Source organism: Heterodontus francisci, chromosome 10 (assembly GCF_036365525.1).
Source record: "Heterodontus francisci isolate sHetFra1 chromosome 10, sHetFra1.hap1, whole genome shotgun sequence".
In the NCBI taxonomy this organism is placed as follows: domain Eukaryota; kingdom Metazoa; phylum Chordata; class Chondrichthyes; order Heterodontiformes; family Heterodontidae; genus Heterodontus; species Heterodontus francisci.
Genome location: NC_090380.1, coordinates 112,059,266 through 112,072,671, shown reverse-complemented (window position 1 = coordinate 112,072,671; position 13,406 = coordinate 112,059,266). Strand labels below are relative to the sequence as shown.

The following is a 13,406-nucleotide window of genomic DNA, read 5'->3' as shown; positions in this document are numbered from 1 at the left end:
TTTAATCCAGACAAATGTGAGCTAATGCATTTTGGAAGGTCTAATGCAGGTGGGAGGTATACAGTAAATGGCAGAACCCTTAGGAGTATTGAAAGGCAGAGAGATCTGGGCGTACAGGTCCACAGGTCACTGAAAGTGGCAACGCAGGTGGATAAGGTAGTCAAGAAGGCACACGGCATGCTTGCCTTCATCGGTCGGGGCATAGAGTATAAAAATTGGCAAGTCATGTTGCAGCTGTACAGAACCTTAGTTAGGCCACACTTAGAATATTGCGTGCAATTCTGGTCGCCACACTACCAGAAGGACGTGGAGGCTTTGGAGAGGGTACAGAGGAGGTTTACCAGGATGTTGCCTGGTCTGGAGGGCATTAGCTATGAGGAGAGGTTGGAAAAACTCGGATTGTTTTCACTGGAACGACGGAGGTGGAGGGGCGACATGATAGAGGTTTACAAAGTTATGAGTGGCATGGACAGAGTGGATAGTCAGAAGCTTTTTCCCAGGGTGGAAAAGTCAGTAACTAGGGGACATAGGTTTAAGATGTGAGGGGCAAAGTTTAGAGGAGATGTGCGAAGCAAGTTTTTTACACAGAGGGTGGTGAGTGCCTGGAACTTGCTGCCAGGGGAGGTGGTGGAAGCAGATACGATAGCGATGTTTAAGAGACATCTTGACAAATATATGAATAGGAAGGGAATAGAGGGATATGGGCCCCGGAAGTGCAGAAGGTGTTAGTTTCGGCAGGCATCAAGATCGGCGCAGGCTTGGAGGGCTGAATGGCCTGTTCCTGTGCTGTACTGTTCTTTGTTCTTTGTTTCTCTTTGTTCTATAATTGCAGCAAGACATCCCTGCTTCTGTACTGAATCCTCTCGCTATGAAGGCCAACATACCATTTGCCTTTTTTACCGTCTGTTGCACCTGCCTGCTTACCTTCAATGACTGGTGTACGAGAACACGAGGTCTCACTGCATATTCCCCTCTCTCAGTTTATAGCCATCCAGGTAATTATCAGCCTTCTTGTTTTTGCTACCAAAGTGGATAACCTCACATTTATCCACATTATACTGCATCTTCCGTGCAATAGCCCACTCACTCAACTTGTCCAAATCATCTGAAGCCTCTCTGCATCCTCCTCACAACTCACCCTCCCACCCAGTTTTGTGTCATCTGCAAATTTGGCGATATTACATTTAGTTCCCTCATCTAAATCGTTAATATTCGGAACTCAGTGATGCCATTGATTCCCTAGCCAGCGGAAAAGCCCCTGGGAAGGACAGCATTACCCCTGAAATAATCAAGAGTGCCAAGCCTGCTATACTCTCAGCACTACATGAACTGCTATGCCTGTGCTGGGACGAGGGAGCAGTACCCCAGGACATGCGCGATGCCAACATCATCACCCTCTATAAAAACAAAGGTGACCGCGGTGACTGCAACAACTACCGTGGAATCTCCCTGCTCAGCGTAGTGGGGAAAGTCTTTGCTCGAGTCGCTCTGAACAGGCTCCAGAAGCTGGCCGAGCGCGTCTACCCTGAGGCACAGTGTGGCTTTCGTGCAGAGAGATCGACTATTGACATGCTGTTCTCCCTTCGTCAGATACAGGAGAAATGCCGTGAACAACAGATGCCCCTCTACATTGCTTTCATTGATCTCACCAAAGCCTTTGACCTCGTCAGCAGACGTGGTCTCTTCAGACTACTAGAAAAGATCGGATGTCCACCAAAGCTACTAAGTATCATCACCTCATTCCATGACAATATGAAAGGCACAATTCAACATGGTGGCTCCTCATCAGAGCCCTTTCCTATCCTGAGTGGTGTGAAACAGGGCTGTGTTCTCGCACCCACACTTTTTGGGATTTTCTTCTCCCTGCTGCTTTCACATGCGTTCAAATCCTCTGAAGAAGGAATTTTCCTCCACACAAGATCAGGGGGCAGGTTGTTCAACCTTGCCCGTCTAAGAGCGAAGTCCAAAGTACGGAAAGTCCTCATCAGAGAACTCCTCTTTGCTGACGATGCTGCTTTAACATCTCACACTGAAGAATGCCTGCAGAGTCTCATCGACAGGTTTGCGTCTGCCTGCAATGAATTTGGCCTAACCATCAGCCTCAAGAAAACGAACATCATGGGGCAGGATGTCAGAAATGCTCCATCCATCAATATTGGCGACCACGCTCTGGAAGTGGTTCAAGAGTTCACCTACCTAGGCTCAACTATCACCAGTAACCTGTCTCTAGATGCAGAAATCAACAAGCGCATGGGTAAGGCTTCCACTGCTATGTCCAGACTGGCCAAGAGAGTGTGGGAAAATGGCGCACTGACACGGAACACAAAAGTCCGAGTGTATCAGGCCTGTGTCCTCAGTACCTTGCTCTACGGCAGCGAGGCCTGGACAACGTATGCCAGCCAAGAGCGACGTCTCAATTCATTCCATCTTCGCTGCCTTCGGAGAATACTTGGCATCAGGTGGCAGGACTATATCTCCAACACAGAAGTCCTTGAAGCGGCCAACACCCCCAGCTTATACACACTACTGAGTCAGCGGCGCTTGAGATGGCTTGGCCATGTGAGCCGCATGGAAGATGGCAGGATCCCCAAAGACACATTGTACAGCGAGCTCGCCACTGGTATCAGACCCACCGGCCGTCCATGTCTCCGTTATAAAGACGTCTGCAAACGCGACATGAAATCGTGTGACATTGATCACAAGTCGTGGGAGTCAGTTGCCAGCATTCGCCAGAGCTGGCGGGCAGCCATAAAGACAGGGCTAAATTGTGGCGAGTCGAAGAGACTTAGTAGTTGGCAGGAAAAAAGACAGAGGCGCAAGGGGAGAGCCAACTGTGCAACAGCCCCAACAAACAAATTTCTCTGCAGCACCTGTGGAAGAGCCTGTCACTCCAGAATTGGCCTTTATAGCCACTCCAGGCGCTGCTTCACAAACCACTGACCACCTCCAGGCGCGTATCCATTGTCTCTCGAGATAAGGAGGCCCAAAAGAGATATTGCGAATAGCTGGGGTCCTCGCACCGATCTCTGCGATACCCCATTAATCACTGCCTGCCATTCGGAAAAAGATCCATTTGTCCGTACTGTTTGTTTCCTGTCCGCCAACCAATTTTCTATCCATCGCAATACACTACCCCCAATTCCATGCGCTTTAATTTTACATGCTAATCTCTTATGTCTGAAAGTCCAAATCAACCACATCCACTGGCTCCCCCCCATCAACTCTACTCGTTACATCCTCGAAGAATTCTGGTAGATTTGTCAAGCACGATTTCCCTTTCGTAAATCCATGCTGACTCTGTCCGATTCTACCACTGTTCTCCAAGTGCTCTGCTATAAAATCTTTGATAATGGACTCTAGAATTTTCCCCACTACTGACGTCAGACTGACTGGTCTATAATTCCCTGCTTTCTCCCAACCTCCCTTTTTAAGTAGTAGGGTTACATTAGCTACCCTCCAATCTGTAGGAACTGTTCCAGAGTCTATAGAATCTTGGAAGATGACCACCAATGCATCCACTATTTCTAGGGCCACTTCCTTAAGTACTCTGGGATGCATACCGTCAGGCCCTGGGGATTTATCGGCCTTCAAACCCATCAATTTCCCCAACACCATTTCTCTACTAATACTGATTCCTTTCAGTTCCTCTCTCTCACTAAGCCCTGTGTTCCCCAACATTTCAGGTATGATATTTGTGTCCTGTTTTGTGAAGACAGAACCAAAGTATGCATTTAGTTGGTCAGTCATTTCTTTATTCCCCATAATAAATTCCCCTGTTTCTGACTGTAAGGAACCGACATTTGTCTTCATCATTCTTTTTCTCTTCACATACCTATAGAAACTTTTTCAGTCAGTTTTTATGTTCCCCACAAGCTTGCTCTCGTACTCTATTTTCCCCTTCTTAATCAATCCCTTGGTCCTCCTTTGCTGAATTCTAAACTGCTCCCAATCCTCAGGTCTGTTGTTTTTCCTGGCAAATTTATATGCCTCTTCCTTGGATCTAATGCTATCTCTAATTTCCCTTGTAAGCCATGGTTTGACTACCTTTCCCATTTTACTTTTGTGCCAGACAGGGATAAACAATTGTTGCAGTTCATCCATGCGCTCTTTAAATGTTTGCCATTGCCTATCCACCGTCATCCCTTTCAGTAACGTTTCGCAATCCGTCATGGCCAACTCGCAACTCATACCTTTGTAGTTTCCTTTACTAAAATTCAGGACCCTTGTCTTAGAATCAACTATGTCACTCTCCATCTTGATGAAGTATTCTATCATATTATGGTCGCTCGTCCCCAAGGGGTCTTGCACCACTAGATTGTCAATTATTCCTCTCTCATTACACAATACCCAGTCTAGGATGGCCTTTTCTCTAGTTGGTTCCTCAACATATTGGTCCAGAAAACCATCCCTTATACACTTCAAGAATTCCTCCTCTATGGTACTATGACTAATTTGATTTGCCCAATCGAAATGCACCCAAAATTACAGATGTTCCTTTATCACATGCATCTCTAATTTCCTGTTTAATACCATTCCCAACGTCACCACGACAGTTTGGGGGTCTATATACAACCGCCACTAATGTTTTTTGTCCCTTAGTGTTTCTCAGCTCTACCCATACAGATTCCACATCGTCAGAGCTAACATCGATCCTCACTATTGCGTTAATTTCCTCTTTAGCCAGCAGTGCAACTCCTTTTGCTTTTGTCTGTCTTTCCTAAATACTGAATATTCCTGGATGTTCATTTCCCACCCCTGGTCACCTTGCAGCCAATTCTCTGTAATCCCGACTATATCATACCTGTTTACATCTATTTGCACGATTAATTCATCCACTTTATTACGAATGCTCCGCGTGTTAAGGCACAAAGCCTTAAGGCTTGTCTTTTTAACATTACTTGTCCTCTTCCCAATATTTTTCACTGTGTCCCTGTTTGATTCTGGCCCTTGATTTCTCTGCCTATCATTTTTCTTATTCCCCTTACTGTCTTTTGTTCTTGTCTTCGATCCCCCCTCCTCTGACTCCTTGCAAAGGTTCCCATCCCCCTGCCATTGTAGTTTAAACCCTCCCCAACCACTCTAGCAAATACTCCCCCTCGGACATTAGTCCCGGTCCTGCCCAGGTGTAACCCGTCCAGTTTGTACTGGTCCCACCTCCCACAGACATCAGTCCCGGTCCTGTCGGAAGTGTGATGGAAAACTCTCCACTTGCCTGGATGAGTGGAGCTCCAACAACACTCAGGAAGCTCGACACCATTCAGGATAAAGCAGCCTGCTTGATTGGCATTCTGTTCACAAACATTCACACCCTCCACCACCGACGCACAGTGGCAGCAGTGTTTCGTTTTTTTTAGTTTAGAGATACAGCACTGAAACAGGCCCTTCAGCCCACCGAGTCTGTGCCGACCATCAACCACCCATTTATACTAATCCTACACTAATTCCATATTCCTACCACATCCCCACCTGTCCCTATATTTCCCTACCATCTACCTATACTAGGGGCAATTTATAATGACCAATTAACCTATCAACCAACAAGTCTTTGACATGTGGGAGGAAACCGGAGCACCCGGAGGAAACCCACGCAGACACAGGGAGAACTTGCAAACTCCACACAGGCAGTACCCAGAATTGAACCTGGGTCGCTGGAGCTGTGAGGCTGCGGTGCTAACCACTGCGCCGCCCATATACAAGTGTGTACCATATACAAGATCCACTGCAGCAACGCACCAAGGCTCGTTAAACAGCATCTTCAAATTTGCGACCTCTGTCAACTAGAAGGACAAGGGCAGCAAATACATGGGAACACCACCACCTGCAAGTTCCCCTCCAAGCCACACACCATCCTGACTTGGAACTATATCGCCGTTCCTTCACTGTCGCCGGGTCAAAATCCTGGAACTCTCTTCCTAACAGCACTGTAGGTGTATCTATACCCACATGGACTGCAGTGGTTCAAGAAAGTGGCTCACCACCTTCTTAAGGACAATTGGGGATGCACAACAAATGCTGACATTGCCAGTGATGCCCATATCCTCTGAATGAATAAAACAGGTCACGTGGAGTGAATCGAGTTGGCTGAGGACTGATATCTGTGCTGCTCAGGACCTAAGAAGGATATTGTCCCTCTTTGAAGTAGAGCTGCAGGGGTTCCCTTCTTGTCTTGGCCAGCACTTAACCCTCAACTAAAACTACTAAAACAGATCTATCCTATTGCTGAGGGCTCTTGCTGTACCCGTATTAACTGTCATATTTGCCTAAATTACACTGTGGCTGCATTTCAAGTTTACCTCAATGGCCATGAGGCACTTTGAGGTTCTGAACTGCATTATAAAATTGCAATTTTATTCTTCTTTACCAAAATAACAGTGAAGAAATAAAAACACAAAATTCTGGAAATACTGAGCAGGTCAGACAGCATCTGTGGAGAGAGACACAGAGTTAACGTTCCAGGTTGATGATCTTTCACCAATGAAGAAAATCCTGAATGCCTCTTTAGTGGAGCTCATTAGACTGCTTTAGATTATTTAGCTGTTCCAGTATCTTTTTGCTTAGCTTTGAATTATTACAGCTATGTGGGAGAAAAGGAAATCTTAATCTTGCCTCTGTATATGAACAATATACAGTTTAGAAGCAGGCAGGTTGAGAAAAAGGCTCATGTTCTCATCAGAGTCTACTTATCAAGACAGGCTATACCATGGAAAGAGATATGATTTAGAATACTCATTTACTGTATTGTAAGCAGAGGTTTTAGGAAAGAGCCAATGGCTGCTTTTCTGACATCCAGTACTGAATGAGCAGAAATTTCCTCCAACTAAATATTGGGACGACTGAAGCCATTACCTTCGTTTCCTGCTACAAAATCCGTTCCCTAGTTACCAAATCCATCCCTCTCCCTGGCAACTGTTTGAAGCTGAACCAGACATTTTGTACCCTTGGTGTCATATCTGACCCCAAATGCGTTTCTGGCCACATATGCACGTCATCACTAAAACCATCTACTTTCACCTCCGTGACATAGCCTGACCCCGGCGCTGTCAGCTCATCTGCTGCTGAAACCCTCGTCCATACCTTGACTTGACTTCTAGACTTGACTATTCCAATGCACTCCTGACTGGCCTCCCATTTTCCACTCTTTGTCAAATTGAGGTCATCCAAAACTCTGTTCCCCGTTGTATTTACTTGCTCCAAGTCCCGTTCACCAATCACCCCTGTGCTCACTAACCCACATTGAGTCTTGGTTAATTTCAAAACTTTCATCCTTGTTTTCAAATCCCTCCATGACCTCACCCCTCCCTATCTCTTTAATCTCCTACAGACCTACGAACCTCCAAGATCTCGGTTCTATTCCCATTCTGTCCTCTTGGGTATCCTCGATTTTAATCGTTCAACCTGTAACAGACCTTCCTTCAGCTGCCAAGGCCCTAAGCGTTGGAATTCCCTCTGCAAATCTCTCTACCTTTCTTTCCTCTTTGAAGATGCTCGTTAAAACCTACTTCTTTTGCCAAACTTTTGGTCACCTGCCTTAATATCTTCTTATGTGCTTGTGTCAAATTATGTCCAATAAAGCTCTGGTGAAGCACTTTGGGATGTTTTACTACATTAAAAGTGCGATATAAATACAAATTGTTGTTGTTGTAAGGTTAGAATATGGACAAACACCTAGAAATACAGCCCCAGAAAATGGCATCTACACTTTTGAATTCTAGGTAGACGCACCTCAAGGTTACCAAATAGTATAAGGAAGGGATATTTATTTTTAATTAGTCAGATAAACATCTCATGGGCAGGCTCACAGCTACAAAGGCAGCCCAAAGCAAACAATTTGGAGCTGGGAACAACAACAACATGTCTTTTTAAAGTGCTTTTAACATATTAATGCGTCCCAAGGTGCTTCACAGGTGCATTATGAAGCAAAATTTGGCACCAAGCCACATAAAGAGGTATTAGGTGACCAAAATCTTGGTCAAAGAGTTACGTTTTAAGGAGCGTCTTAACGGAGGAAAGCGTGGTAGAGAGATGGAGAGGTTTAGGGAGGGAATTTCAGAGCTTAAGGTCCAGGCAGCTGAAGGCATGGCAGCCAATGGTGAAACAATTAAAATCAGAATGCTCAAGAGGCCAGAATTAAATGAGTGCTGATATCTCGGAAAAGTTATTTGAAAACTACGACACGAATTTTAAATTAGAGGCATTGCTTAACCGAGAGTCGGTCAGCGAGCACATGGGTGATAAGCAAACGGGACTTAGTGTGAGCTAGGATGTGAGTAACAGAGTTTTGGATGACCATAAGTAGAAGGTAGGAGGTCGGCCAGGCATGCATTGGAATAATCAAATGTAGAGCTAACAAAGGCATGGATGTGGGTTTCAGAAGCAGATGAATTGAGTCTGGTGACGTTAGGGAGGGTAGGTTGTATTACTTGTATATCATCTTGTTATTTAATATCACCGTGCAACCATCCTATAAAATCTAATATAAAAACAAAATACTACGGATGCTGGAAATCTGAAATAAAAACAAGAAATGCTGGAAATACTCAGCAGGTCTGGCAGCATCTGTGGAGAGAGAAACAGAGTTAACATTTCAGGTCAGTAACCCTTCTTCGGAACTTCCGAAGAAGGGTCACTGACCCGAAACGTTGACTCTGCTTCTCTCTCCACAATGCAGCCAGAACTGCTGAGTATTTCCAGCATTTCTTGTTTTTATTATATAAAATCTAATGTTATTATTAGTCAATATAATAAAGCTTGTTATTAGAAGAACCATGCAAGTGCAGATCATAAGTGGAGTTCCAATTGCTGAACTACCAGCCCTTTCTGTAATAGTAATTACTGTGAAATCAGCTAACAAAGCTCATGTTGCAGTGGATATGACATCATTAGATGAAGATGGTCATATAACTCTTGATCATGGGTGGTGAAATAGCTCTGCACCTGTTGGCACTGCGTCTGGTAATACAATAGCTGCTTGCCCCTGTTCATCTGGCAGTTCTTGAGTGAAGCTTTGAGCAGTTTGCCTCCGTTGGGAGAATATGCCACCAACCTGAGGCAGCTAGCTCAATTATCCCTTCTCCTGGCAACCTGGGGCCACCTTCTGGATGACCAGGGATTTACTTGAAAACAGGCGACATGACACCATTGAAGAGTGTGAAGCCTGTCATCAAGGTTCTCTCAAGCTCATGCTCCAGCCTGTCAAATCCAACCCCGAGAGACCCCTGTCAGTGGGAGCCCAAGATCCCAATTTCCTTGGTCATGGTATTCCTGAGAGAAACTGCGTTGGGGTTTCCATCCTATATTTTGTCAATAAGTTGTCACATGCTCCTGTGGTGCACTGCAAATGTGTGAGCATTAAGTGCATTATTTCTGCAGAGTGGTGGTTTGTATCTTGACAGCCGTAGGGGAATGTGTGGGAATAAATGCCAAGGCAGCCAATGGATAATCAGTCTGCTTTAATTATTCTACCTGAAGAAAGCTGCATACAGCCAATGGTAGAGAAGGGCTCCCAGTCCTTTGGCTGGTATATGAGAAGGAAGCTCTGGAATCAGTCGGCAGGTGAACCATAGAGAGAGTGAAACAGAGAAGCTGGAGGCCAGGTCAGCTATAGCTTAGTTACAGCATTCTGCAGCTCTTCTTCTTGAAGCTATTGCACCACACATAACCTGTCCGCAAGGTGTACCTCCTTGTACTGCAAGTCACGTGTGATTCATGCTCCTCAGCAAACCACTTTCTTTGCTGTTCATGATGAGCCCAACACAACAAGAATCAGAGAAGGCACTAGAAATAGCAGTCTCCTCTGCGCGTGTTCTATTTACTGCAACCTTGCATGCAACATTATGCTCTTTCTTTGGCAAGCACCAGGAGAGATACATCCATCTGGGAGAATAGACAGTGTTGCATAATCAGGGTGATGCATCCTAACCTCTGCTGCCCATAACCTAACTCGCACCTCATTCATCTATCATCCCTCTGCTCATCACCCTACATTGGCTCCCAGTCCGGCAACACCTCGATTTTAAAATTCTCATCCTCATGTTCAAATCCCTCCATGGCCTTTCCCCTGCTTATCTTCATAACCTCCTTCAGCCCTACAGCTGTCCAAGAACTCGTCGTTCCCTCAGCTCTGGCCTCATGTGCTTTCCTTACTTTATTCACCACACCTTTGGTGGCCGTGCCTTCAGCCATGAGAAAGTAGAAACTGGGGAGGAGTATAGTGATTTAGTGATCCAAGTACAGACACCATCGAAATCTATTGGACAGGTAAAAAATAATTTAAAAAGCCTAATCTTGGCCTTTATCGCAAGGTAGAAGATCTGGCCCAGTTTTATAGAGCTCTGGTTAGACATCATCTGGACTAATGTGTTTGATTCTGAGTGCCATACCTCAGGAAGGTTATATTGGTCTTGGAGGGTTGCAGCACTGAATTACCAGAATGATACTGGGGCTAAAAAGGTTAAATTATGAATTTACATAGACTTGATTTATATTTCTTATACAAGTGCAGAAGATTAAGGGATAATCGAATTGAGATATTTAAAGGATTTGATGTGGTAGATAGAACTATTTCCTCTGATGGGGGAGTCCAGAACAAAGGGGTACAACCTTAAAATTAGAACTAGGTAATTCAAGAGTGATGTCAGAAAACATATCTTCACACAAAGGGTAGTGGAAATCTGGAACTCTCTTCCCCAAAAAGCTATTGAGGCTGGGGGGTCACTTGAAAATGTCAAAACTGAGATTGATAGACTTTTGTTAGCCAAGGGTATTATGGATTCTGGAGCCAAGGTGGGTAGATGGAGTTAAGACACAGGTCCTCCATTATCTAATTGAATAACAGAACAGGCTCGAGAGGCTGAATGAGCTATTCCTGTTCCTATGGCACTAAGCTCTAGATTTCCCTCCCTAAATTTCTCCATCTCTCTTTCTTTAAGACACTCATTAAAACCTTCCTCACCTGTCCGTATGTCTCATTCTATGGTTAGCTTTTGTCTGATTACGTTCCTGTGAAATGCCTTGAGACATTTTAGTTCTTTAACAGCACTATATGATTGCAAGTTGTTGTTGTGCAGCATGAAGGCTCCTGTGGGAATCTGACAGATTCTTTCTGTGCTGCATGACTGATCTCCTTGGATTCCTCCTCTTTATCCTTTTCTTCCTCTTCCAAACAACGACAATTTGTGTTTATATAGCACCTTCAACATAGTCAAATGCCCCAAGGTGCTTCATAAGAGCGTTATTAAACAAAACGTGACAGCAAGCCACGTAAGGAGATATTAGGGCAGGTGACCAAAAGCTTGATCAAAGAGGTAGGTTTTAAGGAGCATCTTAAACTAGTAAAGTGAGGTAGAGAGGTGAGGTTTAGCGAGGGAATTCCAGAGCTTAGGGCCTTGGCAGCTGAAGGCACAGTCATCAATGGTGGAGCAATTAAAACCAGGGAGACCAGATTTGGAGGAGTGCAACTATCCCTTTTTTATTATTCTTTCATGAGATGTGGGTGTCACTGGAAAGGCCAGCATTTGTTGCCCATCCCTAATTTCCCTTGAAAACTGAGTGGATTGCTCAGCCATTTCAGAGGACAGTTAAGAGTTAATGGCATCACTGTGGGTCTGGAGTCACATGTAGACCAGACCAGGTAAGGACAGCAGATTTCCTTTTCTAAAGTACAGTAGTGAATCAGATGGGTTCTTACAACAATTAATGATAGTTTCATGGCACCATTACTGAGACTAGCTTTCAATTCCAGACTATTATTAGTTAATTCAATTTATTTCCTACATTTAAATTCCTTGATGGGATTTGAACTCATGTCTCCAGGGCATTAGCCTGGACCCCTAGATTACTAATTCAATGACATCACCATTATGCTACCATCTCCCCCTCAGGGTTGGAGGAGTTCACAGAGATAGGGAGGGGTGAGGCTATGGAGCAATTTGAAAACAATTGATAATTTTAAAATCGCAGAGTTGCTTAAAAGGGAGCCAATGTAGGTCAGAGAGCAAAGGGTTGCTGGGTGAATAAGACTTTGTGTGAGTTAGGACACAGGCACCAGAGTTTTGGATGACCTCAAGTTTATGGAAGGTAGAATGTGGGAGACCGGTCAGGAATGCATGAGTAAAGCTAGAATGTTTGGGCCCCTTTAAAGAAAGGTATAAACAACCTGACAAATATTGCTGGTGGTGGTTGGGTGGGGGGAGAGGTCTTCTATATTAAAAATAAACTGATGTAATTTGCCCAATTTATGACAAAGTATGAATATATTGTTAGTGTTTGTACAGACTGCCCAGCAATAGGACACAAAGACTAATCAACATGGATTCTGCTTGATGAACTGTGAGATGTTATGTGGGGCTCCCACTATCTGGGAAATGATGTCAATCATTGATCTTATACACCTGTTCCTTTCCTCTCTAGGGGAAGTTTCACGGTTGACCCTGGATCCAAAGACTGCAAACAAGCACTTGATTCTGTCCGATGATCTGAGATCAGTGATGTTCAGTTATCAGGAACAACCCTACCCAATTAACCTAGAGAGGTTTGAAAGCCACACTCAAATCCTCTGTTCCCAGAGTTTCTGCTGGGGATGCCATTCCTGGGAGGTGGAAACTGATGGTAATTGGTGGGGAATAGGGATCGCTTATGGGAGCGTACAGAAGATAGGTAACAATTCTGATCTTCGGAAGACCACAGAAGCCTGGTGCTTGCATCTCTGCATTGGTTCGCTGTCAGCCTGTCATAATAGCAAGAAGATGCACCTACCTCTGAATTCCTCTATCGACAGGATCCGAGTTAAGTTAGACTATGATGCCGGGACTGTGTCATTTTTTCAGGTCACTGACACACTTGCACACATTTGAATCCACATTTACTAGGCCAGTGTATCCAGCGTTTTGCTGCGAGAACAAATCTAGGCTAAAACTGTTAAATTCATTCTTAACTTCTGAGAGTCTTTAATTTTTTAAATATTCATTCTCAGATTGAAGGCGTCCCTGACAAGGCTGGGATTTATTGTCCATCGCAAGTTGTTCTTGTCAGTTCACTTCAGAGAGCATTTAACAGTAAACCCCGTTGGAGTCACACACTGGCCAGACCATGTAAGACCTTCCCTAAAGGACATTAGTGAACCAGAACTACCCTGAGGAACTCTTGCAGCAATGTCTTGGAGCTAACATGATTGGCCTGCAACCAACACAACCTGTCATTATAATTTCCAAATGTGCCTGTGCTGACCAAATGAGGAGAGGCTGCCGAAAGTTATGAAGATCCTGAGGTCCATGAAAGGCACTATATAAATGCAAATCTTTCTTTTTATATGTGTCTACACAATGTACCTTCATCATTACCAGAACAAACTTTTGAGTGAGTTGTTGATGTGTCTCTAATTGTACAGGTGCTCTTAGAAGCCACTTTCA

The 13,406-nt window shown here is 44.5% G+C and overlaps 1 protein-coding gene across 1 annotated transcript in view; it reads left to right on the top strand.

The window, feature by feature from the left end:
* LOC137374236 (uncharacterized) overlaps positions 1-12,851 on the top strand; it is an 85,156-nt gene extending 72,305 nt beyond the window's left edge. The window contains exon 16 of the mRNA XM_068040024.1: positions 12,409-12,851. Coding sequence (XP_067896125.1) covers positions 12,409-12,851 — 443 coding nt within the window. The remainder of the gene's footprint in view (positions 1-12,408) is intronic.
* Positions 12,852-13,406: the final 555 nt, after the last annotated feature.